Below are 15,815 nucleotides of genomic sequence, written 5' to 3'. Positions count from 1 at the left end.
ATTCCAGTGCTCAAGTCTCATTCTCATTTAAAACCTCATGACAACCTTAAAGGGTAGGCGTTGTTATTATCCCCATTTTACAGATAAGGGAAACTGAGGCTCAGAGAAACTAAACCTATTCAGAGGCTCATAGCTGAAAGCAGACGAGGCTGGACATAAACTCATGTCTGACTCCAGGCCTCTGACCAATACCGTGTGCTACTGAGTCAGGCATGCAAGGTCTTCAACCTGGAAACCACGTTCTCTTCCGGTCTTTTCTTCTGATGTGCCTCACACGTGAACTTGTGGGACATAGAGGATACTAAGAAGAGCAAGGTCATGGTATTCGAAGTGACTCTGGGCTCTGTTACTTCCTAGTGATGTTACTCAAGTTACCCCAATACTTCTGCACCTCCATTTCCTCATAGAAAGTGTTGAAACTAGATATCTGTGGGAGAAATCGGAGGTGCACTTTCAGTACATTTGGTAGTGCAGACAATGAGGGACTGAGGGGAAAGAGACTGTTGTCATGCTGTTGTTAAAGTAGGGGCGCTCTGAATCTACTCATAGATGAAGGGAAAGGAGGTCCTGAGGAGCAACGGTGAAAGAAATGAAGGGGTGTTGGGGGAATGGAAGGAGGGACTTAACTGACACGCAGTCCTCCTTGGTGATATATAGTAATGCGGGCCTTTTACAGCCACACGGCCAAATGAAAGACTGAGCAATAATGAAGCCACAAAAATCCTTAAGTTGGTATTTTTGAAATAACTGGACTATATCTTCCTTTTAAGAAGCATTAGAAATGTCTAAATCATGATAGTAAATAATTTTTGAGGTTCATTATATCCAGGCGCCATGCTAAAGGCTTTACATTGAATCTGCCTTATATTCCTATAGTACTTTTATTATTCCATTTTACAGATGAGAGGACTGAAGTGTGGGAAAAATCAGTAACTTGCTAAGGCCACGTCCTTAGTAGCTGGAGGAGCCAGGATGTCAAGAGGCAATTTGACTTGGAAGCCTGCATTCTCAGCCACTGACGTGTAGTGCTTCCCAATTTGATTTCCTCAATTAACACTTGACGCCTAGGCCAAGTAATCGTTTTGTGTATTTTATATCAGAGAAGGAGGATGGTATCTAAGGAATGTATTTCCAGAGGGTTAATACATTAGACAGAAACCCTATTTGGAGAAAAGTCTTATTCCAAAGAGTTAGTCCAAGTCCCTGGCTAAGTCCCTGTCTGGACGTAGCTGTCCCAGCAGGTCTTGCACCTGCAGACCCTGGCACATACCTGAGCAAAGGACGTGACTGTTAGGACTGGACAGGTTAGTCAGGAGGGTGCAAAACAAGAAAACGCATACGCCACTTCCCAGTGCCTGAAAATAGCTTCCGTCATTGTCTCTCTTCCAAAAGGTAGAAACCAACCTGTAGCAGCTGCTCTTGGTAGAGATATTAAGTGTTGTGCAGACACCTGTGTGTATCTAATTCCAGCCCAAACAAGTGTCCTTCTGGCTTGGCAAGGTGGGGAGAGAATTTACTAAACGGAGATTCCTATTTCCAGTAGAGTGATTTGTCTATCGTTTCCTATAGAGATTCCTCCCCTTCACCTTTTTTTTTTTTAGGTATAATTTGCAGACAATAAAATGTATACATATTAAGTATTTAGTTTTATGAACTTGGACAATTTTTATACCCATGCAGCTACCAGCCTAAACAAGAGAAAATGCCCTTATGTCTTTTTCCGGTCAGTCGTCCCTGCCATCCAGATTGAACCGCGTTCTGAGTTCTAGCCCCGTAGATTAGTCTTGCCTGTTCTTGTGTTTTGTTTTTTTTTTTTTGGTAGAGGGCAGTGTCACTGGCCCTCACATGTGGGATCCGAACCGGGGCCCTCTGGTGTCCCAAGCCAGCTCTTAACCATCGTGCCACTTGGCCAGCCCCTGTTCTTGTATTTTATGTAAGGGAAATCATACAGAGATATTCTGTTGCATCTGGCTGCATTTTGGTATATTCTTACAGTGGAACACCACTCAGCAATAAAAATGAATGAGCAATGGCACACACGGCAGCGTAGGTGAATCTTCTCCAAGGTTGTGCCCTGAAGTTGGCGGGATTCATTTGCTTCATGTTACCTTTGTGTTCTTAGTAACCAACATGACCCACAAAATCAGCTGCTCCGCCTCGCCTCTCGTAGTGCCAACTTCATTTTTATCCCCCCTCTGATCTCTGATAATGAAATACCACATCTTGAGGACATGGTCAATTTATACTCAACTCATGGGCTGTGATGATAATGATTTTTTTAAAGGAGTTTAAAATCATGGAGTGATTTTTAAGGAAGGAAATATGTTAGACATGTTACGTGGTATCTTTTTAGTGTCTCCAAATGTCAGGAGGAGTGAAAGAAGGCAGGCGGCAGAGCCGGCCTCTCGTGGGTGGCTGTCCAGTGGGCCCTGGGATGTTCATTTCCTGATGACTGCATGCTGTGTGCTGTGCACTTTTCATTGTCATGAGAGAGAATGTTAGGAAAACTATCCCCACAAGAAAACAGCTTTTCTTGGCAAGTGAAATCTCACTTGCGGAGCCAGAACTAGAGACATACGGTACTATGAATGAGAGCTGTGTTACTTTATTGCATCTGAGTCCAGGCACTATTTATACTGCAGCATATTCAGCACCAGATTGTTAAATCTTAATACTGAAACAGTGCATCATTTTAATATTTTTGTTCTGTTTATTCCCTGTTTTCAAGCATTATGTCAAGCATTGTGCATCCATTTGTTTCATCTTGGACAGGACATGCCCTGACCAGAAAGTTCATTTCCTATTATTGGAATTTCACCCCCTAGCTATCAAGCATCATTTTGAGAAGCTTTAAAAATTTCACTTGGGTATATAGGTATCTTCTGTCTGATGATAAAAAAATTTTTTTTAAAGAACGGTGTAGTTGGATTCAGCTATATTGTCAAAAATAAAAATAAAATTGCCGCTTTTTCTTCTATCACTAAAACATGCTGTTTTTTGTGTTTTTTATTTATTTTTTATTTTTTATGTGTGACAGTTTTGACATTCTGGGGACCATTGAATTTTTCATAGCATGCAAATAAAATTTCTGTTACTCTGTGGGTTTTTTTTTGTTTTTTTTTGTGTGTGTGAAGTGGGTTTATCTTTATTTTTCTTCATCAGTGTTATGTATGCCCAGATAAGATGGGTCCATCTTATGAATAAGTTGGAACCTTCACCACATAAACATGTGCTGAAGCTATCCTATGAATCTTTCTGTGACAAGGGTATTCCTAAAATCACTGCTGGATTTTAGCCTAAGTTTTGACCAGGATTTTTAGTCTCTTCCATTGTCGTGTGTGTTTTTCATATGTCACAGGAAACCCACAGGGAAAGGGTACCATTGTCACTCTAAAAAGAGCCGAGGAATTAAAAAAATGAAAGGAAGTTGAAGGCATCTGTGCTCTGACCTGTGGTCAATCATTGTGCTATTGGGGCGAAACCCCCCGTGCCTGGTGAGATGTGAATCTGGCCGTGAACTCGAGCTGCTTCATCAGCTCCCAATGCCGTTCGCACTGGGGATCACACCACAGTCAGGATATGACTTTGCGTGTTGGGCCCACACCCAGGAATTTTCTCATACAATTCAAAACCAAATCTTATATTTACTGAAGGCTTGTGTTTTTTTTGTTTTTTTTTTTGTCTATGAAATCAGCAGTCCGGTATATTTAGCATCAGTCTTAAGTTAGAGTGTGAAACAAAACTTTGGGGGAAGGAAGTATCCTTATGGTTTTCGAAGTAATTTAAGAAACAGGAAAACATAAAAGAGCTGATTGTCCAGGATTAAACCTCATCCCTTCCTTCTCATCTTCCTGTAGAGTTAACTCACTCACTCGTCAGCCAGAAAGAAATAGGCTATTGCACTCGGTTGTAAAATATCTCCGAGTGGGCCTTGAATGTTGACTATTGAATGACCTCCTTAACATTGAACAAACAGTAGGAAGGTTTAATAAATAGCAGATATGTGTTTATGATGTTTTTCTTCCCTGCACAGGGATAATCAAGCTGGGAAGGTGGAACCCTCTCCCCCTCAGTTATGTGACAGATGCACCCGATGCGACAGTGGCCGACATGCTGCAAGATGTCTATCATGTTGTGACGCTGAAAATCCAATTACAAAGGTGGGTGTCTCCGAACATCTGCCCGTGCTTACTCTCGGAGCGGCTCTGTCGATCATAGAGTTACTGCAGAGATCAGCGCGTCCTGTCTATGTTAATTTCTAGACATCCGATGAAATGAAAAAAAAAAAAAGGAGAGGAGGGAAGGAGGGGCACTCTACCAGGCATCTTTATAGTCCACATTCCAACTGTTTTATGTTTTGTTTTCAGAAGCAGTGAAGTGGTAACCTAGGGGAAGCTTGATAAATCATTAAAAATCTGCAGCCCATAAAGGGGAACTTTCCACAGCCCCTACTTTAATGGGTCCTCTGGTTAAATGCTTAGCACATAGTATTTGAAGAATAAACACCCCTGCCGTTTCAGGTTTGTGTTGTGAGGGGTGAGCTTGGTGCCTGTGCCGCAGGCTCACCAAGAAGGCTCTGGCATGGGGCCTCTTTTTCTTCCCTCTCTGGTGGTCTGCAGAGGTTCTGGGATTCCTCCCTCCCTCCTTCTCTCTCCTTCCTCCTCCTCCTCCTCTTCCCCTTTCCCTTCTCCTTCTTTTCAGATACAGCATCCATAACAAATTATGCCTCTTTTAAAGAATCTAGAGATTCTCTGCAGAGTCTTGTATTGTAAACTGCCTGCAAATCACGTGATCTAAGGAACATTGTCCTTTAGTGTAAAGGTTTTGAGTTTAAAGAGAATTTTTTAAATTTAAAGAGAATTTGTGCTTATTTGTACTTTAGTAGGAGCCCAACATTTCCATCGTTGTCTAGGAACGCTTTGGTATCTTCTTTTAAAAGTTATTTTTTAGCTAGGACAGTTAACATCGCTGAATTTTTCTATGAGGGTGAAGGGTGGGCCTTTAAGCTTCAAATCTGATGGACCATTTCTTTACATTTAACCTTAGGAATATTCAATAATTAAATTTGTATTGTGGACGTTTATAATCACACTGCTGTGCCATTTCCACCGGCAGATTAGAGAAATCTTATTTTCAAAAATTAGCATTCCTTCATAGACGAAAGTGACTTTTTCTCAGGCTGGCATGAAAACCAACTGAAAGTGACTGGAGGGCTCTGTCAAGGTCCTGGAGAAGCAGTTTTGCGGCCCTTCCCCTCCTTGGGCCCCCATTTCATCCGGTTCTTGAGCTAATGCTGACCCAGGACCCAGGAGCGACTGCTGCACCCACACGCCTCGGCGGTCGGGGCCCTTCTGATGTTTGCATCATTAATGCTTGCTCTCCTTTCCAGTTGTTCGAAGTTGGAAGACTTGCCTGCAGAGCAGTGGAACCACGCCACAGTCCGCAATGCCTTAAAGGAACTGCTCAAAGAGATGAACCAGAGCACATTAGCCAAAGAATGCCCTCTCTCCCAGGTCAGTATTCCAGGAGGGGTTTTGGGACACGCAGAAAACCACTGGCAGATGATCTAGTAGAAGGCGCATGCCTGCTTAGACAGCTGTATTTTACTTATACAATCACATTACATTTTAGGTGGAAAAAATATGGAGATTGCGGCGGTTTTGTTGTAACGTAGAAATTATTCCTTATGAAAGCTTTGATGTATAGTGGGAGTGTATGAACACATTTTACATTCCTAATCTTCAACTTTTTACATGTATTATAGGAGGTAGGTATCAGTGTCTTCGTTTTATAGCTCAACAAATCCAGGGAGAAGCACTTTACCTGCCTGAATTTACTCAGCTGGCTAAGTGACAGCCTGAGACCCTAATCCAGACCTCCTTTGCCAAAGCCGAGGCTCCAAATCGTTGCATTCCTTGGTCAATGGAATGAGGCGGCCATGTGAAACCCATCTTTATTTATTTATATTTATTTTTTGAGCCTTTTCCCTGTCCAGCAGAGAGAGATGATCTTTGCATCATACACATTTGTAGAGATTTTATAGTGAATTCACCAGGAGAAAATGCATTGGGAGGAAAAGTGATACTCCATTTTTAGTGAACCGATCATAAACTAAAACAAGCCTCCAAAATAAGAGATTGAGAGGATCAAAGGAGAAAACAGCAGAGGAAAAGGCTGCCTTTTGCATTTGTGTTCATGGGCAAGGGCCCCACTGTTTTGAATGATGAGACAATATTTTGGTGGCTATGGGCAGGGGCTTACAGGACTGCTGTGAAATGAACTCAGGTTGACATTATTTAAAGCCATGAATGGAAATCCATTTCCTGGTGTGAGTTGCTACACTTGATTTAAGACAATGGGCTAATTACATGTCTGTCAAGTTCAAGGGAAGGTGGCAAGAGCCATAGAAGCTTGATGTGCCCTGAGCTGTGTTCTAGGATGATAGAGTGTTGGGGAGAAGCAGGAAGCCTAATGGTTAAGAGCATGCCTTCTGGAATCAGATAGATTTGGATTGATGTCCTGGCTTAGCAAGCCTCTCTGACCTCACCTTCCTGAGCCTGTTTCTTAGCAAGTAAAACAAGGAGAGTAATAGTTCTAAGTCCTAGAATGAGGAGTACATGAGATAAATCACATACAGTTTTGGCCTGGTACCTGGTGTGCAATGATATTCCATAAACGGCATCAGCTATTATTACTGAGACATCATATTGTCGGTGTGAACATTTTGTTTGTATGTGTGTCTTGGAGAGTGTTTTGGAGTTGAGATCCTCTGAGACAAAGCATGCTGTTGATAGTTTTGCTCCCCAAAAGCCAAGAAAGCATGTACCTGAGAAGTCGGTGGCTAGATAGAAGGGGACCCCAGTATTTCTTAACCATCAGTTAGGTGGCTGCTCTTGAGCGAACAGCTTTCACCCAGGCCATTTCACTATCTGCCTGGAGGTATGTATGTAGGTGTTAAGGCTTGTTGGTGGGGTTTTGATTTATTCCAACGTGATTGCTTATGAAGCTATAAAAATAAATATTTTGAATCATTCTGATCGTACACAGGGCCCAGGTAAAGAACAATTTAGGAAAAATCTTTCAATCATTTGCCCTGAATGTCACAAGGAATAACAATTAATTTTCTCTTGGATTCACATGGAAGTCAAAATGGGCATTGCCTGGAAGTAGACAAGCTCCTCACTTAATATCACCAATTCAAAATTTTATCCAGGGCTTTTAAGGCCCATGGAAATTTGGTATAAACAGATCTATCATGATTATCAGGTTTGATTATAACTATAAAATGTGACTAGAGAGAGAGCATGAGTAGAAAGAACCCAAATCGGGAGCTGAGAGCCCTGAGCTCTAATTTCAGTTCTTTCATACTAGCTGTGCAACCCTGGGCAAGCCCTTCCACCCTCAGAGCCTTAGTGAACTCATCTGTAAACTGGGCATGATTGTAGCCACGCATTTTACATAATTTGCAGGGTTGTCTGGTGGTTCAGATGAGATCATCTTTATCCCTACTATAAAGAAGCTTTCTCCCCCGATTTTCTATTCTCATTGCTTGCCCACCTAGTTGCCAAACCTAAAAAGTTTCTTCTCCATCACTCTCATGTTTAATCGTATGGATTCCACCACCTCCACCTCTAAAATCTCCCTCTTTATGGCTTTGCCTTGTTTAGACTTCCATCACCTCTCATCTGAACTATGTAAAGTCGTCTAGCATCATAACTTTCCTCCTGCCATTTCCTTGACTGTGATCCCCCTCCCAGCCTGAAGGAAGGACAAAGTTCATAGCATTGCCTACAAAATCGTCAAGATGACACTGTCCGGCCTCGTTTCCTACCAGAGCCACCTTCCTCCCTCTACCGGCACCCACTCTGTGCTCCAAACATGTGGAATTAATTATTTGGAACACTAGTCATTGTTTAAATGTCACCCAAATATTCCTGAGATGGAAGGAACCTAACTAGCACCCTTCTACCCTAAGTATTACAAGTTTAACAAAGTAGCTTCTTGTGTTATTTTAAAAATTCATGCAGAGTTTATATTCTACTCCATATACCTGTATTTTTGGTGTTTTTAAAGATGCCATAAAAATTACCTTACCTGTTAAGTTATTAACTTTTCCTTCTCCTCATGAGACTGGCCCTCCAGAGAGACGTACCGTGTTCATCTCAGCCGTTGGTAGCCCTTACCCACAATGCTGATGTTGCTGGAGTCCTTCAGTTTGACACTTGCTTGCATTTGCATGTATGGCTCTCTAGCATGCGCTGCTCTCTTCTACTTGATGAAATCATCTTTCAATTTCCAGCTGAAAGTCACTGCCGGTGAAGTACCCTGACCTCCTGGTTGAAGTAGTTGCTTCTCCTGCTCCTAGTAGCCTTTTGTACACACCTCTGTCACGGCACTTATCATAGCCTGTTGTCAGTGTTATCCGCCAGTTGCCATCACTTGATGGATTGCCCACAATAGCAGAAGCCAACTCTTGTTTATCTTCACATTCTCAGCATTCAGCACAATGCATCTCTTCCATGTATTAATAGTTGTTACTCTAATGCAGGAGTTCTCAACCCAGGCCCTATGAACAGCCTGGGCTGGATAATTCCTTGTGGTGGGGGGCTGTCTTGTGGATAGTAGGATGTTTAGCAGCATCCCTGGTATCTACCCACTAGATGCCAGTAGCATGCCCCCATTTCCCCTGCCCCCAGTTGTGACAACCGAAGTGTCTCCAGACATTGCCAAATGACCTGTGGGGGGAGCAAAATCATCCTTGGTTGAGAATCATTGCTCTAATGTGTTTAATGAATTAAATATAAAAATGCTGTACAATGGAACATTTTATTATTTTTACAGTGTTCTTGGGAGCGCTAAAATGTTTTGAACTAGAAACAATGAACATAATCATTTGATAGTTGATGGATGCCCATCACACTTTTAGTCAAACAGGGCTCAGTTTTATTGTTTAGATTTGGGGGAGATTTGATTTAGGCTTCTGGTATGCTGTGTGATTATGGGACATCTCATTGGAGTAGTCGTCAGCCAGTATGGGCATGTAATGTGGACCCTGGCATTAATCCTACAGCTATTACCCTTAAATGTTCCAGATTATTCACTTAAATTGCATAGCTAGATTGCATTCCAGTGTGGAGATAAGCTCACCAATTTTGTTGGTGGTTGCAGTAGAACAGGTACATGCATTTTTTGAAGTTCAACCTATATAATGTGAAAAAGAATGCATTTTTATTCTAAGAAGGCAAACCAATAATGCAGCAGTGTTTCCCACTAGCATTACTGGAGTCCCAATTAAGGTCAGGTACTATACAATGGGCTAAGGATACAGTGGTGAAAAAGAGAGAATGAACTTTCAATCTAGGAAGAAGACAGGAAAGCACTCAATACTACTTACTTCAAAAGAGAAAGGTAGGCGATTGGGCTATTTAAAATAGACTCAGCTCATGAGTAAAAGATGTCTGTTTTTGAAATAATCCTTCCTTATTTTCCCTAAGCCAAACCATATTAGGTATTTTCTCACTCAGATTTGGCAGTTGCATAAAAGAATGATTCAGTGGCTAGTATATACTTTCTTGAACATCCCAGTGGCCTATAATTTAAAAGAGCAGCCTTGAAAGCAGAAGAAAAGAGTGGGAAAATCCATAAAAGGACAACAATTGTAGCCTGAGGCACATATATTTAAAGAAGGGGAAGTTATGATTTAGGTATTCTCTGTCTGGCCAGATGCTTGGAAAGTGTAGGTTGTGTTTGTGTGTCTGTGTATTTATTTTTGATTTCACCTTTCAAAACGTGTTTAAATGCTGACGGTCTCTTCCTTTCCCTCTGATGTTCCCCCTGAGTCACCACTTCCAGCCTCTTCCTTCAGCCACATAATCAGCCCCAAGCAGCCTAATCTATCATACCTTAGGCACAGGCCTCCCTTATGAAATGGTCTTCCCTCACTGTACCAGTTTGAAAACTTTGTGAACACGTATCTCTGTGGCTGATTTATTCTTACTCGAGGAAGAGTTAAAAGACAAAACTCCAGGTCCTCAGGGTTTTGAGCCATTAAAGTAAGTACAGCTAACAGCACTTACCTTGTGGACCTCACAGGTTATGATGATCAAATGGAATGACTAAAGAGATGGTCTTGTTACCTGAAAATTGCATTTGAAAGAACAAATAATTTGCAAACGCATGCACCTTCCAGTGCCCCTCTGCCCCCCCCCCCCAACATGTTCTCTGTGACTTTAGATGTGCTTTAAAAAACCTTTTTCTTTGTGGTAAAATATACATAACACGAAGTTTACATTTTTAACCATTTTTAAGTTTACAATTAATTGTCATTAATTATACTCACAATGTTGTGCAGCCGTCACCTCTATCTATTTTCAAAACTTTTCATCATGTCAGATAAGAAGTCTGTAACCATTAAGCAATAAGCCCCATTGCCCCGTCCACCCAGCCCCGGGTCACCTGTGTTCTATTTTCTGTCTCTATGAATTTGCTTATTCTAGATACCACAGAAATAGAATCATAGAATATTTGGACTTTTGTGTTGGCTTCTTTCACTGAGCATGTAGACGTTTTTTTTTTTTTTTAAGATTTTTATTGGGGAATTGGGGGGGTGGGAACAGCACTGGGGAATTGGGGGAAGTGGAACAGACAAGTTGCTGTCATTTTGTTCTTCAGTCTAGTTGTGGAGGACGCTGCTTCACTGGCCCAAGTTGGCACCATCATTGCGCTCTTCCCTGGCGAGGCAGATCAGTCGCCGGCTTCTGGACGGCCGCTCACGGTGGCTGCTGGCCGCTCACGCTGGCAGCTGGCCACACATGGTAGCCCATGGCAACCCACTGCAGCAGTGGCTGCAGCCTACGCAGTTGCCGGCAACTCATGGCAGCCCAGCTCCAGGTTGAGCTGTTCAGCATCTTAGCTGTGGAGGGCAGTGTCATGGCCCTCATTTGTGGGATCCAAACCGGGGCCCTCTTGCGTCCCAAGCCAGTATCTTAACCAACGCGCTACTCGGCCGGCCCTAGATATGTTTTTAAAGTTCTGTGCCCCTACTTGAGGTTTTATTGCCAAACATTTGAGGAACAAAATGACTGACTGAAGTTATTGAACTTGTGAAAATGTTACTAGATTTCCAGTATGATGGTGAGATAGCATTTATTGTCTTTTTAAGTAGCGGATTGTAGGATAATTATTTCTGTCATCCTAAGCAAGCCTTGCCCGTTTGGGTATCATTAAAGGACTACCTTAAATGTACAATGTGCCAAAATAATTGGACAGTGACATCAAGCAGCCAGTTGGGTCAGTAGAAAAACAAATGATCGTGTGTTCATCTACAGACAAGTAGCTGATCAACTGCTAGAGCAGTATTGTGTTAACCAGTTGCCAACTGTCTGTTTCATTTAATAGTAAATTCATGCATATTGTGAGAATGCATCCTGCCTCGTATTAACAGTTGCCAACTGTCCCTTTAAGTTATTTTCATGCAAGCTTGTTTTAGTCCAAGGCCCAACCTCATAGACTCATGTGGAAGGAGGCTCAAAAATGACAGCTTTAAAAGAATTCCTAACTGGGTGATTGTGGCGACCATATGAAATGATTGCATGGAGGGGAGAGAGTGGACACTCACTGACCGCACATGTGCTAGCACTTTCTCACAGATAATCTCTCTGAAACCTTATAGCCCTTGGATGAGGGTGCCACCATCCCAGTTTCACAGAGGATGGTGCCACCATCCAGTAAACAAGCCATCCAGTCCCTACTTCAGAGGGAAGCTCTCAGATGTAGTCTTTTCATACTCCAAAGCCCAGAAGAAGCGTTTCTTTCAACTAGAAGTGTTTCTTTCAACACCAGAAGTGTGTTTTTTTTTTCAACTATCGGTTCTGATAGTATAGCTCAGAAATAGGGATAGAATAGAACAGTGGAAGGCTGCCAAATGACATCAAATGAATTTTTCACGACAAAGTAATTCCTCCAAATCAGGTTTTTCCCTTTACCATGCTTAATTGAAGTACCGTTATAATCTCATGTTCAATATGTTATTTAGCATATCACAAAGCACGTTCAAAAGGCTGGAAATGAGCAAAGAATGCATATATTACTCCTTGCCTGCATCATGCTCTGTCCTCCATGTTGATGTGCAAAGGGAAGCCCTAGGATGGCAGTCCCGTCGGGCCCCCCCCCCCCCACTCCACATTATGTATGCGCAGCTTAGCTACTCTACGTAATGTTTCTGTTCAAACAAATAAATCTCACTAAGCCAAGGGGAATGTGGCAAAGGATATCCAATTATTATATCTTTCCTTTTTGGGAAGAAAAAGGGGATACTCAGATCTCTGTCTTTCTAAATGTACAAACCATCTTAACCCGTGTTTATAGTTTTGCCTTTTCTATTAAGTTTTAAATTACCTTTAGATTCTTTAGCTTTCTCTGGTTCTGTCCTCCTTAATTAACTCATGTGAGGGACCTTTGTTTTATTTTTTGTCACCTTGTTTCTTGTTTTGTCTCAAGAATTGGCTGCGGTATCCGCTGTGGAGCTTGTGTTAGCTGATGGAGGTGGTGGTGACTATTTCCTTTCCTTCGTTAATTCGGTTTCCTTCTCGAGGGACCCATGGAATAGTGTGGCCTGGTAGTTGTGTCTCTTTGTGGTGCCTTCCCGCTGCTGTTTGACTTTGGACAAGCTGCCGCTTCATTTGGAGCTTCTGGGCCCTCAATCTGAAAAATGGAACCATACTTATAATCACAGGTGGCATCTATTCTCTGGGCTAATCAAAAACAAACAAGTGAGTTTAAAATTTGTCTCAAGAATTTAAAAGAAAATTTATTTTTAAATAAGGCAATCTATTTAGCTGAACTAAGCACTAATAATATTATAATAATCTCTTGCCATTTGGCTTAGAGCAAATTCAAATCAGCTAGTAAACTTCGGAGTAACTAATTCGAGTACATTTTGATTGGTCAAATACCTTATTTTATTAAAAAAAAACACAAAAAAACCTTTCAAATATAAGTGGCAAATGATGTGTCAGAGTGACTGCAAATGAGGAAACCTAGATTTTATCCCGCCATCTGTAACCTTCATACTTAAAATTTCATGATTAAGTACGAAGAAGTCTGAAATTTCCATAACGTTTCTGTAGTTGGGAAGATATTTTGACCCTTCCTATTTACTTTAATACATAATATTTTTTTTCATGGACAGTAATTTACTGTCCACGTAGTGCTTATGGCTGTGACTAAGGATCTGAAGGGGGCTGATCCGTTGCCCATTGTATGTGTGCCTGCCCATTCTTCCTCACTGCCCATCACCAAGCAAAGTGGAGTGTACTTTAATACAGAGGGTGCCAAAAAATCACACATTAAAATATACACATTTTAAGAAAGGAAAAAACTGTATTAAAATTGTAATAATATATACCGATAACAAAAGATGAACACAAGTCACGTTTGACTTCTGCAATTAGAAGAGGTACTCAGAGTGGTTACCACCAGTGTAATTTTAATACGGTTTTACCTTTCTTAAAATGTTATACATTGTTTTGGCACCCTCTGTATTACCCTTAGTAAAACATAGTCCCTTTACTTAAGTGTTAAAAGTAACAATACATATATCTCTTGGGTTATTTGTGTCAGAATTACTTTATATTAGCATGGATACTCAAGACGTGGTTGCATTCTGGATTAAAGAAGTGGATTCAGATCTTGTTCGTTTATCAAAAAGGTGTGGGGATCCTAAAAGTCCAGTTGTATGGTTGGTCTAGAATGATTGGAAAACATAAAAGAGCAACATAAACCACAAAATTATATACATGTTTTAAAAAGCAGTAAATGGAAATTAGATCTTTTTGGCAGAGTAGTAGATGAGAGAGATTTTAATCATTGCTCATGCCATTTTGCAGCAATTGTATCTCATCAGGTCTAAGATGCTCTTGATTGTAAGATTCATCCCAATTTCAATGACATTAAAGTATTTTAAAAATGTGGCTGTAGAATGGATGAAATGTAAATACATATTCTTTGTGCCCCAGGACCTTGGAGAACATTATTCCTTGTAGAGGAAAGGTTAGCGTGTGCTAGGTCTGTGTTAGCTCATTTTGATTTTGTTTATAATGAATTCAGTTTTGATTTTTAAATAATAAATTGACACTAATGTTAATATGACCTTGTAATATGTGTCCAGAATATTCTAGTGAGGCCTCGTGATTCCAACTCAGTCTATGAGAGTGTAACAATATAATTTAGGGTAAGAGAAGATTCATATTTGAAACTGCAATAATAAGACATAACATGACCTTTCATCTAAAATGTCCCCAAGATGTACCTCTTTTGTTTTTAAAGCCCTCTCAGGTTGAATTATAAAACTTCATATCAGTAAAGCTATTTTTGAGTGTCAACTATATATAAAGACCTGCAAGGAATTAAAATGAATAAAATGTGTCACAAATTTGAAGAGACCTTGCTCGTGACTAAAGATTCTCATTATCTAGAACACTCTCTTTACTTGCTACACAGTGCCTTTGCTCAGTTCCTACCTTAAACCTATTTATTTTTTTGTTCTGTGATAAGTAAAGACAGAAACTCATTTATAATGATCTAGGGAAGAGAACAAGTCTGATTGAGCCTCTGGGAAGCCAACTCCTTTTTAAAGGAGTGTGAATGTGACTCTAGTATAGGACCTGGTGATGGAGCTGATAGTAGTCCAGATAGATATTCATTTCCTTGTCGCATAGATTGACAGTGGCCTTGTGCAGTATGAATGAAAATGCACTTGGAGCAAAGACAAAGTCAAAAGGCCAGAGAATGAGGGAAATGTGAATTACCTGGGGTCAGAGTGATATGGATTTGTGGCCTGGTCTTATGGGCCAAGAAGCATTGAAGGACAGCTCCAGGCAGTGCTTGAAACACTTCTCATTTTAGTTTGCTTTGTAGACTACTTTGCAGTAGAAGATTTAGCTCTGACTCGGGCCATGGCTATAAATCCTATGCCTTTCCCAAGGATAACATTCATACAAACAACAGAGAGAGACGACAAGTACATTTGCAATTATTCACATACACCAGTGTGGCTGGTACATCTATTACTAGGCTGCTTTCATGTTAAATTTTTCATTATTATGACATTTTAGTTTGGCATTTTAAAATTTCATCCTTGTCCCTTTTCGTCAGTTATATTTCAGTGACTCAGATATCTCACATCAGAACTGTGTTAGACATGTGAAACAGACATAGTCACTGCCCTCCAGGGTCTCACAGACTAGGACAGAGAGAAAAGCTCAGCCCAGAGAGCGAAGTGGCCCTGCTAGCCAGACTTCCTTACTCCTTTGTTACTAATATACAAAGGAGAACCCTGCCTTAGGAAGAGTAGGATTCCACTGATCTTCTAAGGCAGCAGGCAAGGCTCTGAAAGTTCTGTGGTGCACTCAGGTGACACTGGCTCTGCGTTCCTAGGTCTGTGTTCAGAGCCTCAGATTAAAAAAAAAAAACATTCTCCTTATTATCTCCCCTTAGAGAACATAATTGGCATTTAGAGACGAGTAACTGCGGGAGAATAGCTATCTGCTATGTGGAAAGGGCCAAGGAGGTTTCTGTGAATTGAATTAGGACCCTCTTCCCCCACCAGTACTGTGTACTGATTAAAAACGAGGGAGACTATGAGCTCACAGAGGGAATTGTTTCAAATGAGAGTCTATTCAGGACTATCTGCTGGTGTTTGAATCTCCTGGTAAATAACTTGTCATTACTGTGACTTATTGTTATCCTTTTAATCTCAGCTACTTTGTAGAAATGCCATTAAAAGCTCTAAGATTTCACTGAACTACTGCATATCT

General features: G+C 41.0%; 1 protein-coding gene across 3 annotated transcripts in view; it reads left to right on the top strand.

Moving 5' to 3' along the window:
• Positions 1-15,815, top strand: part of SATB2 (SATB homeobox 2) — a 178,803-nt gene that overhangs the window by 70,933 nt on the left and 92,055 nt on the right. For all 3 annotated transcript variants that reach the window (XM_019635771.1, XM_019635770.1, XM_019635769.1), the window contains 2 exons: positions 4,034-4,160; positions 5,390-5,513. In XM_019635771.1, the coding sequence (XP_019491316.1) occupies positions 4,034-4,160; positions 5,390-5,513 (251 nt within the window). The remainder of the gene's footprint in view (positions 1-4,033; positions 4,161-5,389; positions 5,514-15,815) is intronic.

Source organism: Hipposideros armiger, unplaced genomic scaffold, assembly GCF_001890085.2.
Source record: "Hipposideros armiger isolate ML-2016 unplaced genomic scaffold, ASM189008v1 scaffold_23, whole genome shotgun sequence".
Classification (NCBI taxonomy): domain Eukaryota; kingdom Metazoa; phylum Chordata; class Mammalia; order Chiroptera; family Hipposideridae; genus Hipposideros; species Hipposideros armiger.
Note: the sequence above shows the minus strand (reverse complement) of the source record. Positions and strands in the feature narration are given on the sequence as shown.